This window comes from Oreochromis niloticus, linkage group LG18, assembly GCF_001858045.2.
Source record: "Oreochromis niloticus isolate F11D_XX linkage group LG18, O_niloticus_UMD_NMBU, whole genome shotgun sequence".
NCBI classification, from domain to species: domain Eukaryota; kingdom Metazoa; phylum Chordata; class Actinopteri; order Cichliformes; family Cichlidae; genus Oreochromis; species Oreochromis niloticus.
The window spans coordinates 2,707,272-2,722,078 of NC_031982.2; the positions used below are offsets into that span (position 1 = coordinate 2,707,272).

The following is a 14,807-nucleotide window of genomic DNA, read 5'->3' on the forward strand; positions in this document are numbered from 1 at the left end:
TAAAGCAGTGGGAAAGAACATAAACAAACAAATGGGCAGAACAAATGTCAACCAATGCAAATAAAATCAGCATCTGAATATACCTGCATTTTATTTTGGTGCATGGAGTAACAAAACTGAATACAAAGATATATATGCAACAAAAAATGTACAAAAGCCTCAAACACCACGCAGTAATGGTTTTTGACAGGATACTTTCAAAATGGATGTTTTTTTTCCTCACTGTTTCCTTTGTCCATGATTCCTGTGCAATTGATGCATGATAATAAATTGTGTTGCATATTTACTTTATAATCCCCACACCACAGAAGATTGGAAAATGCAAAGTATTTGCTCAGTAAAGTGGCTGCAGGTTAACCAACTAGAGATTTCAGCTTTTCTTCTAAAGGAAAAACATTCCTCTTTGCATTTTAACAAGCAACAAATCCTGAATGAGCTACATTGGAGGTACAGTAACCTCATTTTATGGTATAAATCAGTAACTTTGGTACATAGGTCAACTGCTGAAGTCTTCTGTTAGCTTCAAACTTTTTAACGCCTACATTTTGAATTCACGTATGGTAGAGCAGGTCATCTATTAATTGGTAGGCTGATGGTTTGATCCCTGGCTGCTTCAGTCAGCATGCCAAATATCCTTGGGCAAGATATTAACCACAAAGTTGTTCTCTGATGTATCCATCGGAGTGTGAGGGTGTGTGGATGTTAGATAAAAAGCAGTTACATAGAAAAAGCACAGAAAAAAAGTGCTTATATGAACGGATGTGAAGGGGTGAATGATGCAATGTGATTAGTGAGAGCTTGATTTGTCAATCACACGTCATTAGCCAATGAGCATACCCTGCATAAACCTCCTTTCTGACAATTTGAATGACCAGATTTTAGAAAATGCCCTGGATGACTGAGCCCAAAATGAATCACCGAAGTGTTTACAGAGGTTTTCGCCTGTGACTGTAGGTGGCAGAGTGATAAAATTACTATCTACTACACGACTTTCAGCCCATTCACCCTCACCAGACAGGTAGTCAGAGCTGAAGGCAGGCTGTCCTGGCAGGTCTTGGCATCCTCCTGATGACATCATTGATGACATCATCCCTGGACCTGAGGAAATGAAGAGCATTATCACTGTCATCCTCAACTGAATATATAAGAATATAACGACTGTCTCTTTAGTTTTCTAGTTTTAGATTTGCAAAGCGTATCTCTATATGAAGAACCTTTGTTACAGCTTTATGTTTTTCGTAACACTGAACATGAGATATATTTATTTTTGTTTGTTTTACTTTTGCACTAGTTGTAGTTTCCCATTGTCCATAGCATCCACATGTTAACCACATCCCTATCATACAGAGCGCTCTGCTGGGTCCTTTTAGAGCGCTCCACATGGAGAGTGAGACAGTGCACCTCAGACAGTCTGTATGTAGCTCTGCTCTGTCAGATGTCTGCCCATCAAACGGGTCCTGCTTCCCAAATCCTGCCTTCACATGCTGTGTGTGTCTTTGTCCTATCATTTGACAGTGAAGCAAGCAGACACAACACACTGCTGAAGGGACTATCACCATGGTTACGCAAGTAGAAGATGACAGCATCTGTGGTTCCCCTGGCAACACAACCTGTCAACAGACGTGTCTTAGAGGATCGATGCATGTTCCCAACAGCTGAGGCACACGCCAGGACTGAACTAACACACTCACAAGCACATATACAAGACAGAAAAGTCACCACTATTACAAACACATGGGACACGAAGAGCCAGACTTTCTTAGCCCCTTCGAGTGCTGCAAAATAAAAGAAGCTGAATGGGTAATATAACCTGTTAAGTGAAATAAATGGACGATTTGCATCCATTAATTCCCCTTAGCAGCACGAAAATAAAACTAGCTTAACATAATAATTTTGTCATCTTAACAATGAAACACTAGCATTAACTAAATAATACAATATTTACTCCACCAGTGGCCATTACATCATTAACTCCAAGTCTGACTTACACAGTTATTTTACTGACAATCACAAAACCATGTTGAACAAAAAAAAAAACAGCTGTCACTTATAATTCTATATAAGTATTACAAAATAAATCACAATAGGGTTTCAATGAGATCTACTGGTGGTGGATTCTAACATATAGTGCATATAAGATATATATATACATATATATATATATAACACAGTCAACTAATGCATAACTGAAGCTTTCCATTTACAAAGGGAAGAGGATGAACTGAGGGGCTGCACCAAGAACCCAGAATAAGACAAGTAAATGGTAAATGGCCTGTATTCATATAGCGCTTTACTAGTCCCTAAGGACCCCAAAGCGCTTTACATATCCAGTCATCCACCCATTCACACACACATTCACACACTGGTGATGGCAAGCTACGTTGTAGCCACAGCCACCCTGGGGCGCACTGACAGAGGCGAGGCTGCCGGACACTGGCGCCACCGGGCCCTCTGACCACCACCAGTAGGCAACGGGTGAAGTCCTCATCACCGGAAGCCTCCACCTGTTGGGAGGAGCTCTCAAACACCTTGACCCAGTTTACTTACAGTATACTTGCAGTATATTATACTTACAGTATAATAAGTATTATTTGGAACATGCAAAGGTACTTGAGTGCAATCCAAAATTAAAGTAGCTGAAGCTGAGAGAAGCTGTAATGAAATGAACTGTGATCTCTGCTTCTTGCACAAACAGCACAAATTCTAATATGTATCTGTCCGTGGTCCTGAAATACACATATAAAAACTGGCACTACAGCTGAAAACCAAAACTGACTGAAACTGCACGTCACAAATGGCTGCTTTGTGCCGAAAGTAGAACATATTGTTGCTTTGTATACCTGAATGCACATGCACTGGTTTTGACTGAAAAGCTGTTTTCTTTCAGACGTACTGAGGGGAACAGGGACGCATACTTTTGGCTCTGGCCCAGTAGCACTGTAATGGTGGATACTGTGAATAATTAACAAGTGTGCATTAAAGGGAAGCTTTGGCCCACTGGATCTAGCATGAGTGTGTCTCTGAGAGCCAGTGTTCCTTTGTGTCTGCGACCATTTTTGGAGTGTAGAGCAGCACACACAGAAACACACACAGAAGCACTAACTGCAGAGTCATTCTAGACACAACGTCACAGCATTTTTTTTCTTTTTCTGTCTGGGTTCCCTCTGAATAGAATTCTCTTCAGCTGTCTCCCATTTTTCTTTTTTTTTTTTTGCCCGATTGCTATCACACTTTTCATTACTTTTGTATGTGTGTTATTGCAAAGTTACTTAATGTGAATTGCTTTAAAGAGAAAGATGGACCTATTAGATAATCCACATCTCAGTGATAATTTGGAACCAAATCTGACACGTTCACCGCTTAGAAAACGAAACTACATTTCCAACAAAGGAACTTCCTTAAACTTTCTATGAACCTATGCTTTGCCACTGCATGAACCAGCAGAATTGGGAAAACTGTCTGTAAGAAAATAAATAACTACACATAATAAAATTTTAAGGAAATCTGTTTATGTTTTGTGTCTAGTGAAAAAAAGCTAGTATATTTGAAGAACAGATTTCTGTTATTCAGAGTCACCAGATATCTATATCAGTCGTGTTCCCACTTTAACACGCACTACAGATCCTCTGGATAATATAACCAACGTGAACAAGCTAAATGTGTCTTGTCTAGTCATTTTGTATTTATATTAGTTATTTTGTGTTATGTTGATAACACAAAATGACTAACAAGTTAAGTGGTGGATAAACACAGGCAGAATCATCTTAGCTTGTAGTTTACATCTCTGAGTATTTCATATTACCTTAAGAAACTAAAATTTAGAGCTGCCAATGGTATCATTAGTGGCAGTTGTTAACAACGGAACAATAACTGAACATTAGTGTGCACTGAAAAAAAGGGACTGGCCATCTCTTGGATTTATGTAAGCATCTTGCGTGTATTCAACACAATTGCCTCATGCTTTAAAGTTAAGTGTAACTATATAGTGTAGAAACTACATGATATGCAGAGAGGGTATATTAAATTGTTCATATCATGTTCGAGTGAAGTAAGTCAATAATATAGCAATGTTAAATCTCGCGACACTGCATGTGATTTCATCTTGACGGCTTTGGATCATGGTTTGAGGAAGGCATCCATCACAGTCAAGTATATATTGGTATATATACCGAAAAAAGGAAATTGGGTGGTTGTTACATTTACAAAAGTGTAACTTGTAATTTGAACAAGATAATTTCATGTTTCTATGGTGAAAGTAATTAAATCATGTAGGATTTGTATAAAATTCAACAACTTAATTTGTTCTTGTTGAGATGACATGATACAATCTAGTGGTTAGTTGCTGGACTCATGAAATTCACAAGATCACACGAGATTTCAAACTGCAGGAAAATCACTGGAGTTATAAGAGGCAGACAACTATACACACACCATGCCTATGCTATCGCTATTTATTGTGATTTATCACAGCTTTCCTACTTTTGTCAATCCTGGATTGGTGGTGTGGTGGTTAGTGCTGTTGCCTCAAAGCAAGAAGGTCCTGGGTTCAAATGCAGTCTGGCTAGTTTGCACTTGCTTCTTTCTGGGTATTCTGGTTTCCTCCCACAGTTAAAAATCATACAGTTATTAGAGTTAGGTTAATTGGTGATTCCAAATTGCCAATGAATATGAATGCAAATAGTTGTTTGTCTCTATGTGACAGACTGGTAAGCTGTCCAGGGTGTACCCTGCCTCTTAAATTTATCACTTCAGGGCTATGCCCCAGCCCCCCTTGCAACTCAGATAAAGATAGGAGGATGGTAGTTGTTGTAAATCCGTTTAATTTTTATGTTAACCAGACTCTAGACTTTGTTGAACATTATGTAATATGAAGATAACATGTAGTATTTAAGTGGGTAAAAGCTATTGAATAGTTTTGGAATAAAATGACAAAATCGTGAACGATTAAAATATTCCAAGAGTTCAACTTACTTCATCTAAACATGTTTCAGTCATGTTTAATCAACACAAAATGCACAGGTGTATTGAATATGAATAAGTTGTGTTGATTTAACTAAGTTGTTTAAGTTTCTTCCAAAGCAAAACAGTTGTGTGCAACCAATGTCCATTACTGAATTAAGTAAATCCAACATGGTCGTTTTTTTCAGTGTGTGTTAAAATCTTAAATAAAACTCAACTACAGACTGTAGACTCACCCACCAGTTAGTGAAGTCCTCTTACTGTCAAACCGAGAGATTATTTACGCTCGTTGTCTTACATCTTGTCATTGTCAAAGTTTTAGCAATCATATTTTACTCAGTATGCCTTAAATCTAGAGACCGAGCTCACAAGTCATCAGGAAAGTGGTGACTGAAGCAGGAAGCCAAGGAAACAAAAGACTTCTGTACTTCTGTACAACTGGAAGTCCAGAAGAGCCACCTTCTACTGGCCATTAGAAAAACTGCAGGTTTAAGGCGCTTCTGCATCGTTCATTTCACTTCTAAGACCCAGAAGCCTCATCCATCTTTTATATACAGACTATGTTAACAAGTTTAGCTGCTGTTAAGCTTTCCTCAGAATCACTGATTAAAAAAAAATACATATCAAATCAATAAAAGGTAATTTTATTTGTTTTTCTTTCCTTTTTCATACAGTATAAGATCATCATACATATGTTTACAGTATATCAATAGAAAACAAATTGAAGCATTTGTCATTGAGAAGCTATGGGTGCTACATATATATATATGGTACATGCAGCCGATAGACTTTTGTGAGTAAATGATAAATTGTTTTATTGTTTTATGTCTGAAAAGTTTCACTGTTCTTCCCTCCTCTTGTATCCTCTACTTCTAAGACACAGACACAGACACACACACACACAGACACACACACACACACACACACACACACACACACACACACACACACACACACACACACACACGCACAGCAGCAGCAGCATGTGCGTGCGAGCACAGTCAGAGGCCAGACAGCCCTCTGAGGATAGCAGCCAGTATCAAGCCTCAAGGTCAAACACCTCCTTTTTTTCAAACATTATTTTTATGTCATTTCTGCATCACTGGACTGGAAGCCCTTTAAAATTTTCTACCAGCAGAAACAAGCCAAAAACATAGCAGCAGGGAACCACCACTAAAATAGCCCTCACTGCATAGTTTGAAGGAATCCAGTTTGATGGGCTTCCCACTGTGCTGTACACAGGCACTTTTGCTCCTCTTATTTAAACTATCTTCAGCTGTTATGAGGGAAGGAAATCGCTTTAAAAGCCAGGTTAAAGTCACAGTCCGACTGGTAAAAAATGCACTACTCGAGAACATATGCAAATCAGATGGCATATACCAATATAACAGACAGATGACATACATATTCATGTGAGAGGTTGATATAACAGGTGAGGCTAAGATTCAAGACTTTTATACAAAAACAACCTCTCAAAATAAATGTACTGCAGTGTAAATGAGACAGTTAGTATAATAATGACTTTAGATGACAGTCAGCAATATCACACTTTCTATGCTTGATTTGTAATAAAGCATTTGTTGCAGCTCAGCTGCAATGATTTGTTGAGAAGGAAGCCGCAACTCAAACATTTCTTCTGCGATGTCATAGTGCATATAGTGCTGCCTGCTGTGCAGTGCCTCTGGGGTGGTTTGGGCTTTGTTAAGTGCACTTTTTCCCATCGTGGACTGTATCTTACAGGGGTGAAGGTAACCATCCACCAATACTGAACTGAGATGCACTAACGCTCTATTCAAGAGTAAAGATTCCAGATGAGCCAGGCTGAGGGCAATCCTGCTGCTGTATTTATAGACATCTCACGGGTCAGTTTAGCAAGTTTAGTTTGAAAGTAGTCTTGAACAAGAAGCACTCAGAGAGCACTAACCTCCACCAAAGCAGATCACTCTCTGGACAGTATTTACTTTTAAAAGAATATTACTGCATTTTGTATATTGATTTTGTTTTCTTTGTTCTTTTTAAATGTACTTTGAGAAGTTATAGTGAAGTAAGAATAACTCATTTTAGAGCCAACTTAAAGGAAAGTGTAAAGGAATTTCTTTCACTTATGTATTAATCACATTATTTTAGTGTAATGCCTTGGTGCCACTGGATTTTAACATGTCTGACACCCATACTGTAAGACAAATGGTGGGGGTCTAGTTAGGAAGTTGGGGGAAGCAGACAACTCCACAGGAAGAGTCTTTTGTCTCTTCCAGGGAGTGGTGAATCTTAAGGTGTGAAACATCTGTGTACTGCCTTTTGTTCCTGGAGAAGGTATTTAAGTGAGAGCCACCCTACTCTCAGTGAGACTCTGCTGACCCTGCCCCGTGGTCATGCAGGCTCTCCACCAAGCTTGGTTGTCTGTTCTTTGTGTGCTTTGATTAAAAGAATGTTGGCTATCGCTCACCACTCATCTGCAGGCTTTATTTAATGGAAAACTTCCACAACAGAATGGCGCTGTGAGCAGGATGGTCCGTGTGGTCGCTGAACAACGGTTCCGTGGACGGGCTGATCACCCCTGAGGAAAAAGGTACCTTTGTCCTACCAGCTGTTGAAGCAAAGGAAATGGAGGAGTCACGGAGCCGTGTGTTTCAGTCACCACAGAGACCATCAACTTTGAGGGGACTCCTGCAGATGGGTGAGTTGTAGCTAACTTTGTATACAGTCATGGGGAGATTTTTGTCTGGCCGAGCGGTGAAGTGCCTGCTGCTCCGGAGTTCGAGTCTCCGGAGGGAAAATCCTGGGGTTCGAGTCCCCAGGCTTGTGTTCGGTTCCGGTGTTGTGCAAAAGAAAAGCAGTTGTCTGCCAGAGTAATTGCAGAAACACCGGTCCATCACAGGGAACGGTGGTTCGAGTCCACCGTTGATAATCACGTCTGCACAATACAGTGTGTAGAGTGACGGTATTTTAGCACTTTTCTGCCGGTAAGGGAAGAAGGCCATTGCAGAGGACGCTCTGAATGTAAATGTAGGATCTAGATCCAGTAGCAGCGGACGTTGCGCCGAGCGGCCAGAGACAAAACTCAATGTGTGACTGTATGTTAAGAACTGAGGAAATGTGTGGTGTGTAAGATTGCAGAGAATGGATGTGTGGGAAAAGTTGTTGTGTGTGGAAAAAAAACAAAAAAAAAAAACAGAGAAAATGGGGTTCAAAATGTTGAAATGGGGAACAAAACAAGGGGGAAAAAAAAGAGAGAGAGGAGTGTAGAAATGTGCGTAAAAGTTGTTTCCAACTAGCGGAAGACGGTGGTACTGCAGGCCACCAGCTCCCCTAGTGTGGACACACAAAAAATTTCTTTTTAGCAGAATTGTTGATGAAAATAAGTAAAAAAAAAATAGGAAGAGGGTTTGGTGATTTTCAATGTAGAACAACTACAATCTCTCTGGGTTTTTAAGAAAGGGGACTTCAGAACCAGAGAGGGGAGACGTGTTTCTTTAAGCAGTGATAAGAATGATCAAAATGTCTCAGTGTGTCACTTGCAGGTGAAGAGCAGACCCTGATCAATTTTTCACGTGCAGCAGTCGGAAGAAAATTATAGGTTAACATCATTTAGAAACACTCAAGCCAAGTTTTGGCTGAATTGTTTTACAGCTTAACTTCCATGTGTTTGTCACCCTGAGAACACAAGCTCCAAGAATCTCTCCCTGAAGACGAGAAAAGCAGTTCCAGAACAACGAGATGGATATCAGGAGCTCACAGCAGGGTCCTGAGCAGTGAAGAAAAGGTCCAGCAGCAGCAACTGTGCAAGACAGCGACAGCAAGGAGAAAAATGGCATCATCATGACTGGATGGATGGATGTGCATTTCCAACGAGCTGCAACTTCACTGTGTGTGAATGGACCTTTGAAAAGACTGTCTGAGTTGGACATTTGCCACTTTTGGAGCAAAATGGCAAGATGAGACAGTGGAAAACACAGGACAACTGACTCTCACTGGACTGCTGCAAGGGGGGAGAGATGAGACGAGACCGCAGTGGAAGGAGCAGGGGAGAACATGGAGAACATGGCTGTTTTAGTGTGGGAACTGAAATTTGGGTTTAGGAAACTGGGAAGAAAAAAACGACTGCCTTGCGTGGAGAATTGAAAAGTGTCTGGAGCACCGCAAAGAGGAGAGGTACACAAAAATTACACAAACAGAAAAATGCATTAATCCTACTAACACAAACACACATGCAATGAAGCTCATGAAGACCAAATAGCATTTTAAGCATGCATTGCTGTTACCATCATCTTGTCCGGTTCACTTAGTGGGTTAAGAAGTGATACATAGACTAGTGAACTAGTATTATTTTGGGGAAGGATGATTGAATTATTGCAGGGGTGAACAGAATGCTGCAGGGGGGTCAGATGAGTGGGGACTAATAGATTATTGAGTTTCTTGTTTCTGATGTGTGGGGGAGGTCTTATCATGACACACATCTGGGTACATGGGGGAAAACAAAACTCATTATCTAATAGAATATTGCTGTTGTGTGAGGTGTGACTGGTGGATGAAAGTTTTGGGGAAGTTTTGCATTTTCTTTGGTACCACTTTGAAACTGCCAATTAGTTTTGTTTTGATCTATCATTCTAAGAATATGCTTAGACAACTTCTAAAAAGAGGCCTTAATATTTTTTGATTTTAACAGTGCACTGAGATTTTTGTTTGGCAATTTTCTCTTTTGAAGCACGCCTGCAAGATCGGGATCGAAAGCGCTACACAACATGTTGAACAATTGCAAGTGAGTTTCTCCAAAAATTAGAATGGGCTCGGGAGAAAGCCACTTATTTGGGACAATCAGAAAACAAGTCCCTGTCAAAAAGGATTCAGCGAGGTAATCCAGTCTAAATTCTTTTTTCTTTTTTGAAATGACGTCATTGCTGGCAGTAGAAACTTATTGCGTCACGAGGTTCTACTGTCAGCAAATAAAAATGGGGACTGACTGGACTGACAAAAGCTTTGGCTGACTTGACACCAGTATGCAAGATTGCACCTCCACCTTGACCTGACAAAAGGGTGGATGTATGTATGTTTCTTTTACAGGAGCAGAAAGGTGACAGCAACAGGTTGTAGGGGCTTTTGGGCCATGCTGGTTTAACCTTTTAATTGTCACTTTCTGTGTCTTTGAATTTACCAGCGGTGTGTTATTCATGACCTTGTATTGCTTACAGTGCAGAGGTCACTGTGAGAAAGTGTGCATACAGATGCGCTACGCTAACATCTATTTTTCCACAGCAGAGGGTTAATCATATGATCTAATCACATGATCTACAGCAGGACACACTGCTGGCTAATGTTTTACCTTTTCTTAAGACAGGGCCTGGAGTGAAACTACTCCAGGGGAGAATCCCTGTGAATTTTTAAGAGACAATGCACAACTTCATTGTGCATGTCTAATTGTGCTAAGCTGACATAGGGCAAAAGAGGGTTTTCCGTGGAAGCTTTCATTTTTAAATTGCAGAGACCGTGACATGAGGGATATGGAAGGACTGACGCAGATACAGACCACGACCGGGAGAGAACGCTTCAAGAGGACCAGTGAGAAGCAGGGACCATCTGCAGGACAGCAGACAAACGACAGTGGGCTGCACCACTGGGCTTCCAAAAGATTGTCACGAGGAGATTTTGAACAGCAAAAATCTTAAAATAAAATGAAAGAGTTTCGCCGTTGACGTTGAGGAAGACAACTAAGGTGTACGACGTGCTCTGCCTTAAATCTACAGCTGCGTTGGAACAGACATCGAGGGATGAAGAGAGCGTGCCAAGCTCCAAAAGTGACAGCACAGAGGGAGATCAGCGTTGGAATTATGACTCTGTAAACGGCACAGACACCAGGAGCCATGACTGGGACTGGGAATGACCATCTAATGCTTTTTCACTTTGCCATGCAAAGTACTTTGACACTCTGGAGAAGACCTTTCCTCTGTATCATTGTTGTTGCCATTTGCATGTGAGAGCTTAGATTGGGGGGAAGATTAAAGATGAACAAAGGGTGGTGAGAGAACAGTGAAGTTAGGATACACAGTGTGAAACTCCTTTAAGTGTAAAATAATGTTGATGTGATGTACAGAATGTTGGGAAAGAAATTCTGGTTTTAATGTGATTCTTGATTTAAGAATCAAAGGGTGGGATTGTAAAGGAATTTCTTTCACTTATGTATTAATCACATTATTTTAGTGTAATGCCTTGGTGCCACTGGATTTTAACATGTCTGACACCCATACTGTAAGACAAATGGTGGGGGTCTAGTTAGGAAGTTGGGGGAAGCAGACAACTCCACAGGAAGAGTCTTTTGTCTCTTCCAGGGAGTGGTGAATCTTAAGGTGTGAAACATCTGTGTACTGCCTTTTGTTCCTGGAGAAGGTATTTAAGTGAGAGCCACCCTACTCTCAGTGAGACTCTGCTGACCCTGCCCCGTGGTCATGCAGGCTCTCCACCAAGCTTGGTTGTCTGTTCTTTGTGTGCTTTGATTAAAAGAATGTTGGCTATCGCTCACCACTCATCTGCAGGCTTTATTTAATGGAAAACTTCCACAACAAAAGGCAGAAATGTAAACGTGAGGTCAGAGGTCAAATGTTTGAATTCAAACTATATATATGTGATATTTAGAATCCTTATATATGAGTACAGTATAATTTCCTAAATGTTGTCAATACAAGCAAATGGTGTGTTAGCCTGGAAAAGTCTTGGAAAAGCTGTTGTCTAATTTTCCTCTTGATTGTAAGTTCTCTGAACTAGGTGAGATGTGCAAATCTCAAGGGAGTACAGCTGGGACATCACAGTATTTTACCCCCCAAAATCTGAGAGATCTATCACCATCAACTTCCTGATGTTATCACGCTGTCTTTGGCCTGTTTCTGCTACCTGCCACTAGTATGTGCAGCTAATATTGGCGCATATATGCTGCTAATATTCGCTCCATAACAAGGACAGAAGAGGTTAGAGTCAAACTGCTGCAACACATTCTCAGTCACAGCTGTCACTATGTCTGGAGAGACACAAGCACTTAAGAGTCGAGTTTAAAGTTTAAAGGGGCGGACAAGAAAGCCAAGAAGGCAACGGATAGCAGTGGGATATAAAAGAGAGGAGAGAGAAAGGGTAATGGAGGCAGTGAGCTATTAGATGTTGTAAAGCACAAACGTTTTTAAACTGAAGGATTAATTGTAATTTAATTATAAATGTATTATTGCTTGTTATTGTTTAGTGTTGATGTGAATAAATATAAGTAAATATAATGATGAAGATAAGTGGCAGCTTGCCTGCCGATGTTGAAAACACAAGTTTGATTTATTTTAATGCCAGGTATTTCCTTCTGTAAAGATGTTCCTATTTATTCGAGTGAAGTCTGTCCCTGTAGTCAAGCTGCTGACAATGTGATTAAAAAGCAAAAACCTTCTAAAAGCACTGAGTGGTAGTAATTTTACAGGATGAGATGAAATAGCATTCAATTTCCTTGAAACCTAAAAACGCTGCATGCAAAATAGACTTAAAAGATGTGTGTCATCTTTATAAATGTGTTTCATATTCTCTGGCTAGTGTTTATCTGCTGTGTGTACGTGTTTATGTCAAATAAAGCAGCATGCCTGAAGATGTATGGTACATGAAGGACTAAGTTTCAGGCTTCTATATTATATAAGTCACAAACCTTTCAAAATAAAGCAAACAGCTTTATTTTGAAATAAGACACTGGACTTCGTTTTTGGCAAGAACTGCACAAAAACATATGTGCTACGGACCTTTTTGACTGCATGCCCTGTGTCTTGGTCTGCTGAACCTCAAGCAAGGTAAACGGAGCGAAGGACACAGGCTGGGGGAAGAATGCCCACAGGGGAACTTCATTAAATAACCTGTGTAATGAATTAAAAGATGAACTAGTGGTTGAGATTTGCCTGCTTCCCTACACTCCCTTATACCTTTATGTATTAGGATTCATGATCACATGCGGGCACATCAGGAGACGCAAAACACCAATTCCCAGAGTTCTGTGGGGTGCGTCGCTTCGGGCAGAAGCACTGCTGATGCGGCCGAAAGACATGAGGAGGTGAGAAGTGATTCTGAAGAGCAGCCAATGCAGCTCAGACCCTCTCATCAAACCCCCGCTGAACACTGCCATAGATTAGCGGCCAGTGAGTGCTTATAATGCACAAGAAGGGTCACATGGGACATCTACTCCTGTCCCATGTGGCCAAAATGTTGCACCTTTACTTTAATGATTGCCTGGTGCAAAAATGTAATGTTTCCATGGTACCTTTGCCTCACACTATCCAGGTCAGTGCCCTGGATGGTCAACACCTGCCTGACATCACTTGTTGGGTCTAAACTCAGACCCCGCTGTATCCAGGACTTATTCCCATGAAAGAAAAACAAGGCAACAGCGTTCGATCGATTACTTGCGCAAGGGAGGCCTCATCTGTGTTCACCACGAAAATGACCCCGACGATGGCCTCCTCTCGCTGCCTTTTATTGAGAGACAGTTCACACAAAACACAGCAAAGCAACGCCCACATGGTTCTAAGGCATTGTATGTATATGTGTGAACTTCTGTATGTAAGTAAGAATGTGTGTGTGTGTGTGTGTGTGTGTGTGTGTGTGTGTGTCCTCCTGCTGACCAAAAGGGTCATAAAAGCAGGAAGCTTACAACACAAGAAACAGATCTTTCAGATAGGATGTATCTACAATAAAAGACTACAGCCCCTCACCCAGAACCTCGAGAATCTGGGGAGGGGACTGTGGAATTCCTTTCATCCTACAGTTAAACAATGTAGAGATGGTAAGCATAAAAATGACAAACATTTAACAATTCACTCTAACATCACTCATAAGACCAAATCTGTCACTCTCTCCCTTTCTGGTAATCACATGGAGCAGAATAGTTTCTACATGTTCAAAGCGCCTCTAACACCTCTCGTTTTGGGTCACCCCGGCTATGTTTACACAACCCCAATATTGATTGGAACGAACACTGGATATCTGGCTGGGGACCAGCTGGCTCCATCTCTGGCTGGTCCAAGACTGCAGACAGCTCTGATGGTTCCTGGGATTCGCTAGCTTTTACCATCGCTTCATCTGGGATTTCAGTCTTGTCTTGCCTCTGACCCAACTAACCTCTCCGAAAGTTCCCTTTCAGTGGTGTCACCCAGCCAAAGCTGCATTCAAGCTCCTCAAAAAAGACTCGTTGCAGTCTCTCTCCTGCAGAACAGAACTACGACATGGCAGACAGAAAATTGCTGGCCATTAAACTCACCTTGGAGGAGTTGAGACACTGGCTCAAGGGGACCACACACCCGTTCATAGTCTGGATGGATCACAAGAATCTAGCCTACCTACAGACAGCTGAACAACTTAATGCCTGACAAGCCAGGTGGGCCCTGTTTTTTACCCATTTCCACTTTTCCATAACTTACAGACCCAGTTCCCACAACATCAAGCCCGATGCTCTGTCACAGCAATACTCCACCTCTGAGGACATGACCGGAGAAACTACTATCTTGCTACCTACCTGCACCGTCAGTTCCCTTTTATAGGAGATTGAGTCCGCTATCCTGGAGGCCCAACAGTCTGAACTCGACCCAGGTAACGGCCCGTCTAGCCGGCTCTTCATTTCTGCTTCCGTATGATCTCAGGTACGCCACTGGGCACACACAACTAAATTTACATGGCATCCTGGCATCCACTAGACCTTCACCTTCCTATAGCATCTCTTTTGGTGGCCTGTACTGATAAAGGATGCTAGAGAATATTTCTTTTCCTGTTCTATCTGTGCACAGAATAAGTCTTCTCCTCCTGCAGGCCTGCTTAGGCCCTTTCCAACTCCCGGACAACCCTGGTCC

The 14,807-nt window shown here is 41.3% G+C and overlaps 1 protein-coding gene across 8 annotated transcripts in view; it reads right to left on the reverse strand.

Moving 5' to 3' along the window:
* Positions 1–14,807, reverse strand: part of map4l (microtubule associated protein 4 like) — a 118,557-nt gene that overhangs the window by 75,520 nt on the left and 28,230 nt on the right. For 7 of the 8 annotated variants that reach the window (XM_025900507.1, XM_025900514.1, XM_025900512.1 and 4 more), the window contains exon 3: positions 1,012–1,098. The exons of the other annotated variant lie outside the window; for it this stretch is intronic. In XM_025900507.1, coding sequence (XP_025756292.1) covers positions 1,012–1,098 — 87 coding nt within the window. The remainder of the gene's footprint in view (positions 1–1,011; positions 1,099–14,807) is intronic. 8 annotated transcript variants of the gene reach the window in all.